At 44.5% G+C, this 16,989-nt stretch overlaps 1 protein-coding gene across 13 annotated transcripts in view; it reads right to left on the bottom strand.

Moving 5' to 3' along the window:
* Positions 1–16,652, bottom strand: part of BIN1 (bridging integrator 1) — a 91,239-nt gene extending 74,587 nt beyond the window's left edge. For 3 of the 13 annotated variants that reach the window (XM_015634977.3, XM_033515982.1, XM_033515983.1), the window contains exon 1: positions 16,459–16,644. In XM_015634977.3, the coding sequence (XP_015490463.1) occupies positions 16,459–16,542 (84 nt within the window). In that variant the 5' untranslated portion in view covers positions 16,543–16,644. Of the gene's footprint in view, positions 1–16,458 lie in introns of all 13 variants that reach the window. The other 10 variants (XM_033515985.1, XM_015634987.3, XM_015634991.3 and 7 more) reach the window with 5 other exon arrangements.
* Positions 16,653–16,989: the final 337 nt, after the last annotated feature.

The following is a 16,989-nucleotide window of genomic DNA, read 5'->3' as shown; positions in this document are numbered from 1 at the left end:
AAGAAATAAATGCAGAATCAGAGCTGATCATCAGTTTCTTCTGAAGGGGAGGATCCAGCTGCAGCTATTTTTTCCACATGCACCTGCAGCCGAGTGTAAAATGCTTGGACATCTTCCTCTGAAACACACACAGAACCTTCTTCTGTATCAAAAGAAACAAGCACATCACACAACAGCACTGGTACTGCCCCAGTGCAAGCACAAAACACTTTCTTTCTCATCTCTGACTTCAGAGCAGGGACACAAATAAACCAAAGATGCTCACTGAAAGCAGGCAGTCTGTCTCTGCCAATCTTCACCAGCACAGACAACACAAACCCAGTACATTTCTGCTACAGAGAGCAGGGCAGTCTCACCCACATGACAGCAGCACTGCCAGCAGGAGAACAGGCTACGTGAGAAGGTTCGGCACACACGTGTGTTCAAAGACTTTTTTCCACCACAACATAGAACCACTTCCTCTTCATTATTTGAAGATGTCAGAATGAGACCTCTAGAGAACAAGTAACTTGGCCATAGCTGTAAAAAGGAGCATCCCTGCTTATCCTGGCCACAGTTTCAGGATAACACACTAAAACTCTGTCTGGGTTGGTACATGCACATGGGGTTAGAATAGCGGGGCTACCATGATTACTGGAGAAAATACCCTGTGAATAAAAATATCATCAGAAGGTTACAACAGTCAGAAAACCAAGGGAGGCAGCAGCAGAAGGAAGAAATTAAAGAAGAGTTTGTTGTCTCAATACACCCTCCTTTCCACATTTTAATCTCCCACCATCCAGAGACTCCTTACAAGGGAGTGCTTTAAGCACGGCACAGGAGTCTGCACATCTTTCAGACCCCAGGTTTCCTATTTTTGCATCTTCCCCTATAGCTTCATCACAGAAAAAAATCTTAGGGATGGGAGGAAGAATGGGAGGGGTCAGGTTAGGGAGGGAACAGGAAGGACTGAGGACTTATGCACAGCCCAGCACTGATAACCAGCCCTACAGTAACAGACCAGAGCAAATGAATGATGCTCTCTGCTTGAACAGCCTTCCCTCCAACTCCAACCCTACTTTTTTAAAAAAGAAAGGGACATCACTCAAGTCTTTTGATTTTCCATGTGGGAGGGAGCTGATGTTTATGTTACAAAGACATGTCTTAGTGCCACAGATCCACTAACAGCTCAAGGAAGAACAGAGGAGGAAGCTCTAAAGGCAGCAGGCTCCAAACATGACAAATTCACCTCTAAAAACAAGTACTTGTTTCATCTGATGAGGAAAAAAAAATGCTTTTCTTTCTGTTCTTCGTTCCATGAAACGGAATTAGTCATCCCTTAAAAAGGACACCTGGTTCCTCAGCATCAGGAGACTGAAAATGCAGGAATAGTTCATATTTTTCTGGCCCCTTCAACCCTTGCCCCTACTCATTCTGGCTAAAAATATCCATTGAGGCTTCTGATACCGTTCCATACCTACAGCATGACTGGCTTCGGGCCCACGCCATCCCTGGGCTCGAAGAATGTGCTGCAGGGTTCCTCCCTCAGCAGAGAGGTCAGCTGTCCCTTTCCTTCCCACAGCCCACCACTGCAGGCTGGCAGGCAGACACTGCAGGCTCTCAAGGAGGCCTTTATTACCAAGGCCTGCCACTCCACTGTCCCATCCTGGTTTTCATTCACAGCTCCTCCATTCATGATGGTGAAACCTTAACTCACCCAGGCAACCAAACTGTGCTGCTGCTCCTTGCTGACTGTGGAGCTCAGCATCTGTGTCTACAGGGCTGTGAGGACAGGCACGGGGGACACTGCACAGGCAGCCTCTGCCAAGGGCAGCAGTGGTGGTGAGAACCTGTTCAAGAGCAGAACTCAGCCCTCACCAACACCTGCTGCAGAAAAACAAGGCAGACCATCACGCTCTAGGGATTTCTTAGGCAATCCCTTTCTTTCCTGTCCTTCTAAAGTAGCACTTCTTTAGATAAGAGCTGGCACTAGTGACACTTCCCCTAAAGAAAAAAGCCTCATTTCCTCCCCTGGAAGCCCCATTCCAGCCCTCATTCTCTCCTGTTCTTCATTACCCCTGGTGCAGTTGGACCCTCTTTTTCTATTCCTCTCCCTAAAACACATTTGTTCATTTTACACAATCAGATCTTCTCTTGTGACAAGGAGAACATTTCCATTCCCTTCCCCAAGCAGCCTGTGCAACTCCCAACACAGTGTGCTGCTCTCAGACACTGAACATCAAAAGGTTTCTGATGGCCAGGTGACTCCTTCAGCCCCTTCTGCCACAGGGCCTCCCTCCTCTGTCCACCCCAGAGACGGGCAGCTCCCCACCAGCCCTGCCCACTCACGGGTGGCAGAGATCTGGCTCTGTGTAGCATCCAGCTGCCCCCCATTTGAGATCCCAGTGTCCCCCCAAGTAGGACTCTGCTCCTTACACCATGGGAGAGGGCTGGAAATAGGAAACAGAGGTTTTAGAGCAATTCCAGTTTAGCTACCAAGTTTTTTCAGGACAGAAGGATCTTTTATTTTCCTTCTGTTTTATTCCAGGAGACTGTACTGGGTGCCTCAAACATCACTACAACTCACTAGTGACAGTTTTAATGACCCAGCTTCCCACACAAGCACCTTACTGTTCCCTCAAGTTCTTCAGGGCAGATCAGCTCCCTAGAGCTGCTTCTCTGGTTGACTTTTTCCCAAGCAGACTGCACTGTTTTGCTAACAAGTCTGCCAGCTCAAATTCACCTCCTGAGCACCTCTCCCTTCCTTCCTTCCTCAAGTATCTATTAACTCCCATTAATCCACCCTCCTGGATAATCAGAGTAATGCTCTTTAAACACATAACACAGGGCAAATCCACTCTCTTGTCTGCAAGCTGTGTTAGAGGGCATGGTGACCCTGCAGGTAACATGACTGGGAATATTATGCTCCAGAGCCTCCAAATAATCAATTTATGGAGAGGAGTCCCCAGAACAGGATGTGACTACTGCAGAAAAGGCACTTTTGCTGAGTCTCCTGGCATACTCAAATACACCTGGCTAGACAGCAACTTACTGCAGTCCTAAATCAAAGTGTTCCCTCCCTTCCTCCTACCACCCTGGATGACATCTCACCTAATTTAAGAGTGACACTGGATGAATAATTTCTGTCTGTGTGAAAGACTATCATCTTGAAAAGAGCTAGAAGCACTATTTTCCCCTCCTTACCTGGTAAGTTGTTATTAGCATCCATACTATACAGAAGTTGCCAAAAAGTCAGTGCATTGGAACACCAAGGACGCTGGGACTCTTCCCCATCACAACAATCTGCTTTGCTGACTCCCTGGCACCACTGACCTTGGAGCAGGAGCTGAAAAGGAGGCTCTGGCACCCATTGCAGGAGAAACCAAACTGGTGCACCATGAACCAGCAGAAACAGAAAGCTGCTATTAGCACCTATCAAACACCTTGAAATTAAGGTGGCAAGGAACTGTAACGTCATTTAATTCTCTGGTTTGTCCCAGGAAAAGAGCCAGTTAGATTTCATTAATCAGTGCCACTGTATCCTCATCCCTCATTCCCCTTCTGGGCAGCAGGTCTCAGTCAGCTCACCACATGCATGAACAGTCTGGAAGGGGGACAGGTTTTTCACCCATTCCTGCCAGCCTGAGGAGCTCAGACTCAGTGAATTCAACAACCAAAGATAAAAACAATGGTTTTCATCCAACAGTAAAAATTTATATTTACTGCCACTTAACATTAAAAACAAACCAAAACTAATTAGGTTAGGACACTAGCATTAAGGATGTGGCTTCTTACATAAAAATCACTCAAGTGACTTTCAGAAATGACTGAGATATAGCACTAACCTCTGAAACTGCTCTAACAACAACAAAAAGGCCAGTACAAGTGAAAGACAGGCCCAACAGCACTGCAACAAAAAGCCAGCCTTGGAAATAGGTGAATAGTTTGACCTAAACTGAAATCTGTATAGAAGCAAAGATTTCTCTTAAAAGTCTGTATTCACTGTTTTAAGAGAAAATTAATGCACCTTCTATATGTCCAATAGCAGCCTTTATAAGGACCACTTTTCTCCAGAAGACAGCCATACTGACAGCTTATGAAAACACAAGAACAGACCTCCAGGATGCAAGAGTTATTTTCCTCAAAGCAATCTACAGCATGTTTACAGAAAGCTACAAATAAATCCCCGGCTCTCCGGATGTTTTGCAAACACTCTTTGCACGTGGCCAATCAGTTAAGATTAAAGGTTCTTTTATAAACACAGACTCAAACCAAGCATCTCCTCTTCCACAGAGGGCACTTAGAAACAAGACAAGCCTCGAGAGGGTAAACTGGCTGGGGCCTCTGGTGAGCATCTAGCACTGACACAAATCCTGACATTACAGGATTTTTTTATATGAAGATTTTAGTCCCTTCACTATGTTCAACACTTTAGGTTGTTCCTCCCTCCCTCTTCACCCACTGTTTTTGCAGTTTAGCTCCTATCGTCAGTCAGGTCTAAATTAAGTGATGCTATAGCAGGAGTGGAGCTGTGACAGACAGCATGGAAAAGCAGTTCCCTTCCTTCCTGGCAGGATGCTTGGTCCCTGCAGTCACACTGTGCCACGCTCACACACTTGCAATGCAGTTCAGTGTCTGCCTACCCCGAGGCCATCCAAGCACCTTCAAAAGCAGGTTCTTTCTAAAGGCTCCTCCTACATTAGTTGATTCATTTTGTTATGTTACTCCTCTCTCTCTCATATCTTTAGGTCATTTTGCATTATGTCTGCCCTGTAGGTATAGCCCAAGCACTATGTTTGTACTCCAGCACAAATTCAAGGGTTGGTTCTCAGTTAAAACCAACATTATATAACAAACTGAAACAAGAATTATTTCTTGCTTTTTTCTTTCTTAAATATATCTATGTTCCCACCCATCCCCAATTATTCAACTGATACGTCATCTTCCCTCCAGGTCTAACTCACTGTGTTATTTAGTGGACTTTTTTTCTCCCTTCTATAAATGCATGAGCTTGCCTTGCTAAAGAAAAGCTTATTAGGAAAAAAAAAAAAAAAAGTTTTTATTTATTTATCTTTTCCTTTTCTTTACAGATTTTAGCAGTCAAAAAGAAAGCATAGATATTTCCCTCTTCTACCCTTTACTCTTCACTCTCCCTCCCCCCCCAAATTTATCTTTAAGGACATGAAAATGTCTTGCTTTTTCACCACCCTTTTCAGAATAAAAACAAATCCTGGCAAATGTGATTTAAACTTTATTTCCAACTTTTTCCTCACCTATTTTATAGCCTTCAGTCAGGGGTTTCAGAGTGTCAAAATATAAGCTAAAGAGAACATAAAATTAAGAAGCTGGTTAATAGCTACACATCTAGTTGAGCTGAGCTGGGACAGAGGCCAATGCCCCAGCTCAGGAACCATCCCACTGCCCTGTGGATTGCTAGTCTTTTCCCTGTTCCCACACTTTTTGTTTCCCTCTAGTCCCCCCCAGAAGAGAGGAAGAGGTACAGCTAGAGATGACACATCTCAGTGGTAGAGGTGGTTTAAGAGTGATGTGAAGCAGCTGCCTCAGCAGGAATAGCTGGGTCAGTTTAAACTTCAGTCTGTAAAGAGAAGACTTTATCTAAGGCAGGGGGATGGAGAGACAAAGAAAGTGCTCCAGCAGCAGCTGCATAGAGCAGAAGACAGGGCAGCAAAATAACCATTCAGAAGTGGTCACTTCTCCCACCAGAACCTACCAATGTCACAAGCAGGCACCTGCATCAAGAAGTGTGGGAGATTAAGAATTTTAAGAGCTTAAGCCAGAGTTTTCAGACTTTGAATGTTTTAATCTTGACACCTTAAGCAGATGGCCCAGTTCCTGAGGTGCTGAAAACACAGCTTCACCAGGAGACACAGGTCAGCCTCAGTCTGTCAAGTCTGGGTGCACAAACTGCACATAGGTACCCCTCCACCAACACTCTGCCACATAACTGCCCCAGAGACAGACCACGACCTCTCAGCTCTCAGGTGTGCTGGTGACACCTGGCCATCTTAACCATATCCAGTTGTATGCCTAATTCATAACTTTGGGGGCAATTTTTTTCTACTTTTCCACTTTTTTTCTACTCTTATTCAAAGCAGACAGCTAAAATGCTAAAATTAGCATTTAAAATTAGGTAGCTAAAATGCAACTAAAAATGCTGCATTCCCAAGTTCATGCTGTTCAACAAAGCAGAAATTGGAGAGAATATGTATTTATCAATGCCCTGTAAATAAAGAAGGAGGAAATTTCAGTCTTGAGAAAGAAGGTAAATTTCCACCCTCCCTTCTGTCTGCCCCAGCCTTAAGCAGACACCAGTCAGAGACCAAAAAAAGTGGCACAACTGTGGAGCTAGACAGTAACTACATCATAGCTCTGTAGTTAATAAAGCCAAATGGCATCATTTAATTCAGTTGGCATCAATGTGACATTCCAGGCAACAGGACTTCAACAACATCAACGTCTATTACTTGGGTAGGCATTTAACATAGCTTAATTAAACCCTATCTATAGCCAACAGTAACACTAGCAAGAGGAATAGATTGTATAAATAGTGTTGTTTGCACAAATTCCCCTTCTCAATTCCTCTTCCTCCCCCTCTGCAACACTCATTTTAAATGCTGATACTTTTGCAAGAGGTATTTTTATTTTTACACTGGCCCTGATGCAAAATGAAGCAACCAAATCTGGAAAAAACATAAAAGGCATTTGAGGCCATGACTGAGCTGGAGAAAGAGATAAAGGAGCAGGTGCATGCTAGGAGGGAGAGGAGCCAAAGAGCTCTTATAAGGCAAAACAACACTAGAGGGGGACTCCAGAAGGGACAGGCTGGACACAGAGCCTTTAAGAGGCCAGTAAAGCTTCTTCATGGGTTCACAACCACCTTGCTGAACAATGAGAGCTTCTCAAATGCACAAAAGATTTGGAACACGTGGCATGCACCATGGGGCAAAGGAAAGACACAGTTGTTTGGATGAGCCATTGGAATTCCCTGCGCTGGAAGGCGATAGCTGCAAGGGATCAGCCATGGGGGATTTAGAACAGTGCCCTCCAGGGCCAGGTTGAATTACAGAATGTGGTTTGTCCCATTGAAGTGTGAACATATGGATCAACAGATGATCAACTCTTGATTCTTCCCTAGCAGCTTTTGAACAGCTCTTCTCCTTTTCACCCAAGAGGACTGCTTTTTCTTCAGCAGAGCTGAAGGACAAGGAACAGCAAATTAGAGAACCAGGCTTGATAAGGCAAGTCCTCAGCGGTCAATGAGTGTTAAGTCCATCTGCTTCTTTGCCAGAGCACTTGTTAAGAATCTGGGCCACACTGGTTTTGGAGAGGAAAATCACCACAAAGTGCTCCCCAAAGAGCCTCCGCAAACATTAAGGCCTCAGCTGGGGACTTGGGACTGTCAGCTCAGAAGACATTCCAGCTAAAACACTCCAGCTCTAAGTCACCTTCATCCAGCATGACAAAGCAGCTCTTTTAACCTACTATATCCACAGCCTCATGGTAAGGGCATCCAGCCCTGAAAACACACACTTCCTCCCTGAATTATTTATGGCCACCAAGGGTCATGGAATAAGGAGAGCAAAACCCTCCAGCTTGGCAAAAAGTTCTAGTCTGGCAACTGACTCTGATATCCATTCACAGAGAAGTCCCAGACCATGAGCAATTGGGTGCAGCACACCATTCCAGAGCTCTGTGATTGATGGATCACGTCACCCCTCTGACCTTCTGACTCCCACCACAGTCAGGTCTCCAAACCCCACCCTCACAGCCCTGCATATAAACTGTTCTTCCTCTCCAAAGAAAGACCATCTCTTTTCCATTTTCTTCAGCTATTTTGACAAAAATATTACTGTTCAAAAACAGTCCTGCACCTTTGCATACAAAACAATCCATATTAAACTATTGCAAAAATATCTGAAAACCCTTTTAAGTCTTTTGGAATACAGTTTTACTGAAACAAACCAGAATTATCTTTATTAACTGAGACTGTCCAATATTTATATTGGAATTGTTTCAGAATAGGGAATGGCCTTTTTTGGCAATACATAATGCAATCACACTGCAGATACTAATAAATAATCATACTGTCTGCATGCATGATGTAGGAAACATTATCAGAGTGAGCACTTGTAATAGCTCAAGTTTATTAACACACAGTTAAGCTTGGCCTTTCACAATATTTGTCCAGTCTAAACAGACAAAAAAAAAAGAAAAATCCCTAGTATCCTTCTGCTGCAGAGGTCGGTTTAATATGCTGAAGAATAGCCATTTCAATCCTCTGCTGAGGAAACTGTACCTTTAGGAGTGTTTCAGTACAGAACCCAAGTGTATTTCTCTGTCTGAATGATTTTACACTCTCCTTGAGCACTGTTCCTCTTACAGAAACTGCCATCTCTCTCAACAGAATTTTTTCAAAACCATATTTTCAAGCAACCTTTGAAATATGCTGTCCCTCAGTACAATAACTCAAACCCCTTTTGTGCCTTGCGTGTCAGACTCAACTCTTGGACCAAGGGTTCACGTTGCACTCATGGTGGGGAAAAAGAGTAGTTCTCCAAGACAACACTTTACTGCCTGAAAATTCCAAATTAATCAGCTGAACATTCAAATTCCAGGAAAGGAATTTCCTGTATTTGTAGAAAACATACTCTTTTTTTCCCCTCAAGGTTTTGCCCATTTTTTCTCCACAATGACTGAAGAAGCAAGAATGGAAATAAGGTTGGTCCTTCCACACTCAAGACTCACAGAGCTGGCAGGATCAAGACTTAACAATTTGTAACAACTTACAGGAATAGTTAACTTCACCTACAGTGGTACTGGAGAGCTACAAGACCAGCATGTCTGTTAAATAAAAAGATGCAGAGATCTACATTTTCTTCAAATGTCAGTCTTTACATCTCCTAGGTATAAGTTTACATCTGTTGCTAGCACCATTCCAAGTAAAACCAAAAGGAAGAATTGCTGTTTCACTCTGCAAATACCATCCAACCCAGAACTGAGTTGGTTAAGTCACATGTTATTGTTTCTGGCCTGATAAAATGTGCAATCAAGCCAAGTAGTACAAAGTAGTAGTACAAAGGAAAAAAAACCCAACAAAATACAAACAAAAGAGTAAACACTTCAACTGTGTTTTCAAACACTGTCGTTTCCGTACCACTGAAGTTCCCTTTCCATCCCTGCTGGCAAACAAGCATCAGCTCTGTCTAATACAGTTCCAAAGCAGAGCATTAGCAATTGCCCAGTGAAAAATGTTTGTACTTCAGCTGTATCAACCTCTAATCTCCCTCCTGAAGAGTTAACTTTGAAAACAACTGAGAAACTAATGTGGCTTTTAAACCAAGCTTAACAAAAAGTTCTAAATCAATTTAAAATAAACAAACCAAACAGGATCAATGCAGAATCACCAAAAAATAATGAATTTCAGAACAGGTTACCAGCTTTCTGAAACTGCCTGTCAAATCCTTGCAGAGAGGACAGCACTTCTGCATATCAAGAGATTAAATACAGCCCGCGGTTTTCACAGAGGGATTAGTTGCTGTTAAGCGCTGCTTTCCTCCTTACTGGTGAAGTTTGCACTCTCCATCCTGCCTGGCAGCCTATATTAAGAACACACTGCCATCCAGACTTCTCCTTTCTTGTAAAGGATGGGACAACAAGAAAGGCGACACTGTCTGGCTTTCATGACTCCCCCAACAGCACTTCTGTGGAAACGCCAACTTTCAGCAACTTCAACCTCCCAGCCACAGGTCTGAGTAAAGTTCACTCCAACCCAGCCTAAACAATAGAAAATTCAATGTTGCACATGTGTACTAGCAGAGATCTGAGCAAACACAGTACCTATTCCTCATTTCATAAAGCTGCTTCATACTGATTCTGTGAGACCTCTGTCTAGGTCTGTGAATGCCCCAAGCTCTGGGTTCCAAGTTTTCCACAAAATGCAACTGCCTGCTCTGGCAAACCCTTCCTATTCAGGATCTCAAGCTCCCAACATAAAAAAAGGAAAAACCCAGGAAAAAAAAACAAACCAAAAAAAAAAAAACAAAAGCGAGAGAGAGAAAAAGGGAGGAAAAAAATAAACTGTACAACTTCATCAGGCTGAAGGATTTCTTCTGTTCCTCCAGATCACAAATCTGCAAATCTAAAGAGAACTACAAATCTAAAGAGAGGTACTTTCTGAGTAGCAGTTAAGAAACAAAACTATGCAAGCAAGATGGCATGATGAAAATATAACCCAAAACTCATCAATCCTATTTTCTGCTAATAAATACATTTCAGGTTTTTCTCCAGGAATGCAGCACAGGACCTACCCTGCAGTACTTGCCAGCTTTGTGAAGATCTAGCAGCTTCAGAGGCTAGGAAATTGCCCAGGGAAACCTGAACTGTCTGAGGTCCACCAGTCACTGGGATGCACCTGCTGAAAAGACACCTGACAAGATTTATTCATCCTTATGCCACTGCCAATAGTTCAGGCAAATCTGCAGAGGTTCCTCTCTCCTGTTCTGACACTATTAAGCACTCAATTAATACAATATTTAAAAATTATTTTGACTAGTGAGACAATGAAAATTAATTTCTCCCCTCTCCCAACCCCTTCCTGTGAGAGATGTCCCCTTTTAGCTCAGCAGTAGAAATGCCAGAATGGTACGGGTTTACTGGAACTCATGCATTCACTATATACTACTATTCCCTCAAGAGAAGGCTAAAATAGAGACTGAAGTCAGAATGGACCTTGTTGCACTATTCTACCTGCCAGGAGTGCTCCAAGGAGGCTTTATTCCTATTTTAATATTTGTTCCCATCTCATTGCTCTGGGGTAGAGAATGCACAGTCTCCTGGTCAACATTAACACAATCACATCCCCCATTAGAAGCTGCTGGTGTGCACACCCAGAATGGGCCAGCCCACAAGGGGGCTGAGCTGTGGCCAGCTCAGGGTGACAGACCTGCCTGCTCTGCTTGGCAAATTGAGACTGGCTTTGTGATCATGTCAGGTTGCTAGCACAGAACTTCTGGGAAGCCAGGCTGATCCCTCTGTGTACAGGTAGACAGCCAGGACTGTAAGATGATCCTTCCAAAGCTGCAGAACTCGCACAACAGGCAGCTCAGGTGTCTGGCCACCACCACTACAGAGGGAAAACCAGGCACCCTAATACCTGTAAACCTAAGGGACCCTCCTCTTGTCATTCCAAATGTTTCTAGAACCAGAGCTTTATTATACATTTGATCCCAAGCAAAAGCGTCTTGTGTCTCTGTCTAAAGAGTCATGAACAAAGGGAAACTTGCATTATTCCCAAAGACCCCAGTCCAGGCTAGATGCTGAACATGTCAGGATGCACCCAGCTCTCCCCAGTGCCTTGGTCAGAGCCTTGTCAATTGCTAATCACGTGCAAAGAGCAACCAGGATGCTGGACAGAAAACAAACATCAGTGCCTGGAAATACAAACCTTGCCTAACAGCATGCAGGATGGAGGGAGAGGCCAGACAAGCTTTGATGCCACCCCCTGAGAGATGAGGTCTGTAACTCTGTATGGCCTAGAGCCTCTTTAAAAGTCCACAGTGAAAAGAGATCTTTAGATCCTGCTTTATAAACCTGATCTCACAAGAACTGCACTGAAGAGGACTGTTTGCAAGACTAGAATTTACAGGAAAGATAAAGTGACAAGGAATAGGGCTGGGCCTTTTCCAATCAGAAAATTCATCCATACATGAGATTCTACCTCATATAAGAAATCTGTTGCCAATAGCCAGACAGAAGGGCACCTTCAGCACGGCACTGTAAGTGCCCTGCCAATCAAACCATTCCATGGGCAAGGAGACATGTGGAGCCTGGTTTCCTATTTCACCTCCTCCCTGTACCATGCAGATTATCTGATACCAGTAATACAGTCTGAGCTCATACTGGAATTATCTGAACATTAGGGGCATTAATTCAGATCTTCCTCTCGTATCCAGTGCCTGTTTTCCAGCAACCTTTAAGCATGAAGCACCTTTGAGACTCTACCCGTCCCCTGAGCCCTGCATTCTTGAGAAAGCAAGCTAACAAAGTAAAAAGCCCCGTCTTTGTCATCTGGAGAGTCCCCCAGAAAAAAAAAAACACATCAATTTTCCTGCCAGATCAGTAGGTGAACAATACTTGTAGCTCTTCAGGCTATTTGTTCTTCACTGACACAACAAGGCAAACTGCCACCAAACCACCCTACCCTCTGCAAAGGCAAGAAAAAACCATAGAATCTTGGAAGAGATAAAAGGAACCCTCCCAAAGGAAAACCAATAAGGAACTTCAGTCAAGACATACCTCTTAATAAGAGAGCTTTCTGCATCTACCATTTTTATAGAAAGGCTCCCTCCCCATCTGCAGAGTTTCTACAGAGCAGAGAGCCTCTGACAGGTGAATCCTCATAATAGCTGTATTTAAATTTGCTTTAAGGTTCTTGGGTACTGCTCCTTAGTGTGGACTCTCTGCTGCTTCAACAGGGCTGAAATTTCATTCCAGGTGTTTCCTCCTGCGATACTCCACCTATTGGAGCTTGACTTAGAAGGAGGAAAAATATCTTATCAGGGCAAACTCAAAATGCAAACCATGCGTTCTGCAAACCCTGTTCCACCCAAACTACAATCTGTGAGACCAAGACTACAGCCCAGCCCCCTTGAACGGTGCAGCCAGAGGAGAGCAGAACTTTGCTCTGACAGATGGTTTAAGAAGGAGAACTTCAAACAGATGTGGGCAAACATCTGTGGAATTAACAAAGCCAAGAACAGAGAGCAGAAGTGATATTTCACGGCAAGTCAGAGTCCATGACTATAAACGCAGTCTATGACCTAAATGTGACCCCCTAACACAAGGGAGTTTGGATGTCCAAACTAAACTTTACCAGGTCCTGCATAGAAAACAAAGCCTTCTCCTCTGACTGGGGATGGAGAGGGAAAAAAGGAGATGTCTTGGTTTGTTGGTACATCAGCAGAAACCCATGACATAATACAACAGTCTGTTCATGCCACAGAACACAGACTCCTCATTTTGCCCAGCTTTGTAACACAAAGAGAGTGAGAGACCACCACTACCATATAAAAACTTCCCACATTCAATCTAAGTAAAAATAAGTTCATTCCTTTCTACTCCACACAAAAAAAAAGCTCCCTAGGGGGAAAAAAAAAAATTAAAAATAAAAATCTTTCTTTCTTTCTTTCTGTCAACTTTACAGTTCATCTCCTCAGACAAAGCTATAAATTTGTATGCAGCTTAAATCAACAATTGGTGCCCATACAGCCAATAACTTCTTTCCACACTGAACCTCAGCCTAACATGCAGAAGGTCACATCAAGTCACCAAGAAGCTGTTTGAATTTGTCCAAAGCAGAAGGGTGCATATGCAGATAGACACATTCAGAAACAGGACATTATTAGAAGAAAACGGGAATTGTGGAAATTGGGGAGATTTTTTAAATTTTCACAAGTGTTAAGATAAAAACTGGTCACAAAGCAGAAAAACAAACTTTAACCAAGACGATGGATTACAGACATAAAGAATAAAAAAACTTCATAGCCTCAGTGGAAGAGTTTAAAAGTGCTGCAAATTAGGCTCTCCTCTAAGACACCATGATATTGGGGGCATTACATTTTTACTCATATTTACGAAGTTTAGAATTGTGAAAAGTCCAGAGCTCAACATCTCAGTCTGAAAATCCTTCAGCTAAATTTAGGATGACTAGATCACGATTTCCAGCCTAAATTTCTTAATTAGTTGAAAAAGGTTATATGAGTTAGAAATAGCTGCATGACTTCCTTCTGCAAGGTATGTTCCTACCTGGACAGCAGCATCAACTTGTTTGATACATTTCACTGGACAACTGGCAAATTATTTCCAAGTATTGTACTTGAGGCTACCTCTGAGTAGAGATGGACGTTAAAAGTGTGTCCATCCCATTTTAAAAAGCATAGTTGACCATTCCATCATATATTTCCTATGGAATTGCTCAAGTGTCTTCCAAAAATAGCCAACAGTTTTGCTGAAAGGCTCAAAACAAATAACACTTCTGAAGGAGTATCTTACATGGTTTACATAATAGGCATCTCAGAAGGGAAAAAAGGATGTGTACAGCGTTTCAGTGTGAATTCTGCACTGAACAAAAAGACATCATTCTTTGCTTAACACAAGGCTGAAATTCACCATGAAGAAAACTGCTGAGGTCAAAGCCTCAGGGCTTAAGTTGAGAGGGAGATATTCTCAAGGGAATAGCTTTTATCCTTGATTCAAATCAAAATACGATACGGAAAAGGAACAGTCAGCTGGTTTAAGCCTCAAAAAGGAAAAGCTCTACCCTAGTCAAAATATATTCACAAAAATCGAACACATTTATCAGTTGTTACCAGATCCACGTCTGCACACTTCTGTTTACTTTTTTTTTTTTTTTTTAATTATTTAACACCTGGTCCTTATCTCCTGACACAGAGTTTACCTTTCCTGCTAAACAGAGTATCTCAATTTATAACTAAATACTGCAAGTGTAGAGTGTCATAACCACTGGTGCTTCCACATCACTTCATATTCAGCTGTATCTCTCCTCACGACCTGAAAGTTAACACAGATGTATATTCCTCAGTGAAAGTCTGTCCCTTATGGGTAAAATACTGAATGCTTCACCAAAGAGGAATTGTTACAGACAATCCTGTAGCAGTATGAAGAGGCAAATGAGGTGATGAAGTAAGCAATGCCATTTTTTTTCTTTTTTTTGAGAGCCCAGAGATTAAAGTTATACTGTTTGAATCAGGATAACAACACATGAAGGGTCTAGAATTTGTGTTAGCAAGTGCTTTGGGGTTGTTTTCCTTTTCTCCTTAGAGGAAAACAAGCTGTGCTTTTCTCTTCCCAAAGAGACAAACAACTGTTTTCAGATCGTGCAAATACACAGCTAAGTCTCAATTATTATTGTCATTCCCACATCCCCAAACACCACCAGGGCGTGAGCAAGGAAGTGAGCTAAATCAACAGTTGACAGAAATGTGTGGAAAATCCTCCCTAGGAAAAGAAGCTGTGTATGTTCGATAAGAGGCAGGGCAGGGCTTGGCAGGACACACTTGGTTCCAAGCTGCTAAATACAATAACTTCATCGGCAGGCCCAGGAGCTCAGCCTCTACCACCTACCCTAATATTAACTACAAATCTGTTTGCCATCTGGTGGCTAACACAGAATGAAGATAGCATCTGTGATGAATTCAAGGTGGACCAGATTCCCTGTCCTGTCCCCTCTGGAACAACAGTAGGGTAAAGAAAACCACAGATGTGGCCATGCTCACTCTTGTGTACAGAGTGAAGCCAGGACCCTGCTGCTGCAGCTCCATACTGGATCTGGTAGTCATTGGGGTTCTTTCCAAGCAGTCGGACAAGATGAAGGAAGGGATGCTCTCAGTTTCAGTGAGTGAGCTAAAAGTACTGGATGCAGCATATACAACATGAAATCCAAGTGGTTTGGGCTGCCATTCTGACCCAGCAGCGTTTTTCAGCAGTGTCAGAGATTGGCACAAGGCTCAGGCCAGCACTGCATTTAATCCCAACCCTCCTAGATTAAATCTAGCTGCTAAAGATAACTCCCAGGAAACACGAGCAGCAGTGGGCAGATCTGCTCGCCCGCCCTCCCACCAAGATGCACCAGTCCTTATTCAGTCAATGTCATCTCACAGCAAACCACTGAAAACCAAGACGAGCGTGCCTGCAATAAAAGCAGCTGATCAATGTCCCTGCGTAAAACGCCCGATAATCCCTACACGGAGCAGGCATCTGGCATCAGATGCAGCATGCCAGAGAGATGAACAGGAAAAGTATCCATTGCATATTCCTGGCACCTTCTGCTGGCACAGGGGTGGGCGGAGAGCAGCGAAAGGGCTCCCGGGATTCAAAAATCCCCCTCTCTCTCAGCGGATCGGCACAATCTTTAAAGGCCGTATGGCTTTGGCTGCAGCAGCATTCCAAAGCGAGGAGCTCAAGGTCAGCGCAGCAAGCAGCGGCTATCACGCGATGCTGCTGGAAGATAAGGGGCGAGCGTCCGTCTCCCTCCCCTCACCATCCTTGAGGTTACGCATTTAGCGCTTTGGCAAAACACAGAGCCGCTCTGGAAGATGCTGCATAGAGCACAACCTAAATGCCACAACGGGAAGGTCTCCTCCTGTTGAAACAATAAGCATCTGCCGATCCGACACGAGCGTGCGGCGCTCCGTCCTCCCTCCCGCTCCCGGCCGAAGCCGATGCCATGTTTCCGCAGGCGGCCGGTGAGCGCTCCCCGCTCCAACACTCGGCATTCCCGGGGTGCGAAGGGGCCCTCATTCCGCAGGCAGGGGAGGCAGCTGCCATCCCCCGCAAGCTCCCATTGCGAGACGCATCCCTGCTCCGGGGAGCGCTGTCATCCCCGGTACCCGCGGCCCCCTCCCGGCCCCGCATCCCGGGGATGCCCCCGTTCTCCCCTACCTTCTCCTGCGCCCGGGTCAGCTTCTTCTGGACGTTGCTGGCGATTTTCCCGGCCGTGACCCCCTTGCTGCCCAGCTCGGCCATCTTGCCTCCTCTTTTTAACGGGCTGCGAGCGACGGACCGGCAGGAAGGGGGGGAAAACCCGGCGGGCAGGCGATGGCCCCGGCCGTCACCGCCGCCGCCCGCCCGCCGGCCGCCTTTTAAAGGGATAGTGCTGCCTTACACGGACAAGGATGGGGGCAGGTTTTGGACGGGTTTCCCCCACCCTGCCTGCCTGCCTGCCTCCTCCGGGTCCCCGCCGCCGCCTGTCCCACAGGAAGCCAACAGGGTGGGAAAGTCTGGGAAGCATCGCAAGGGATTAATTTTAGGTGGTGGAATGAGTTTGCGGTCGTCTTTCATCGCGCAGCAAAACGACGCTTTTGAGAAATCTGTACCACTAATCGTTATCTCCGATTGTCCAAATTCATAGGACAAAGGTACTTCTCAAATTACTCCTGGATCTTTGCAAGTACAAAGGGGAAATTTAGCTCC

Source organism: Parus major, chromosome 7 (genome assembly GCF_001522545.3).
Source record: "Parus major isolate Abel chromosome 7, Parus_major1.1, whole genome shotgun sequence".
In the NCBI taxonomy this organism is placed as follows: domain Eukaryota; kingdom Metazoa; phylum Chordata; class Aves; order Passeriformes; family Paridae; genus Parus; species Parus major.
This window is presented reverse-complemented; position numbering and strand designations above follow the sequence as displayed.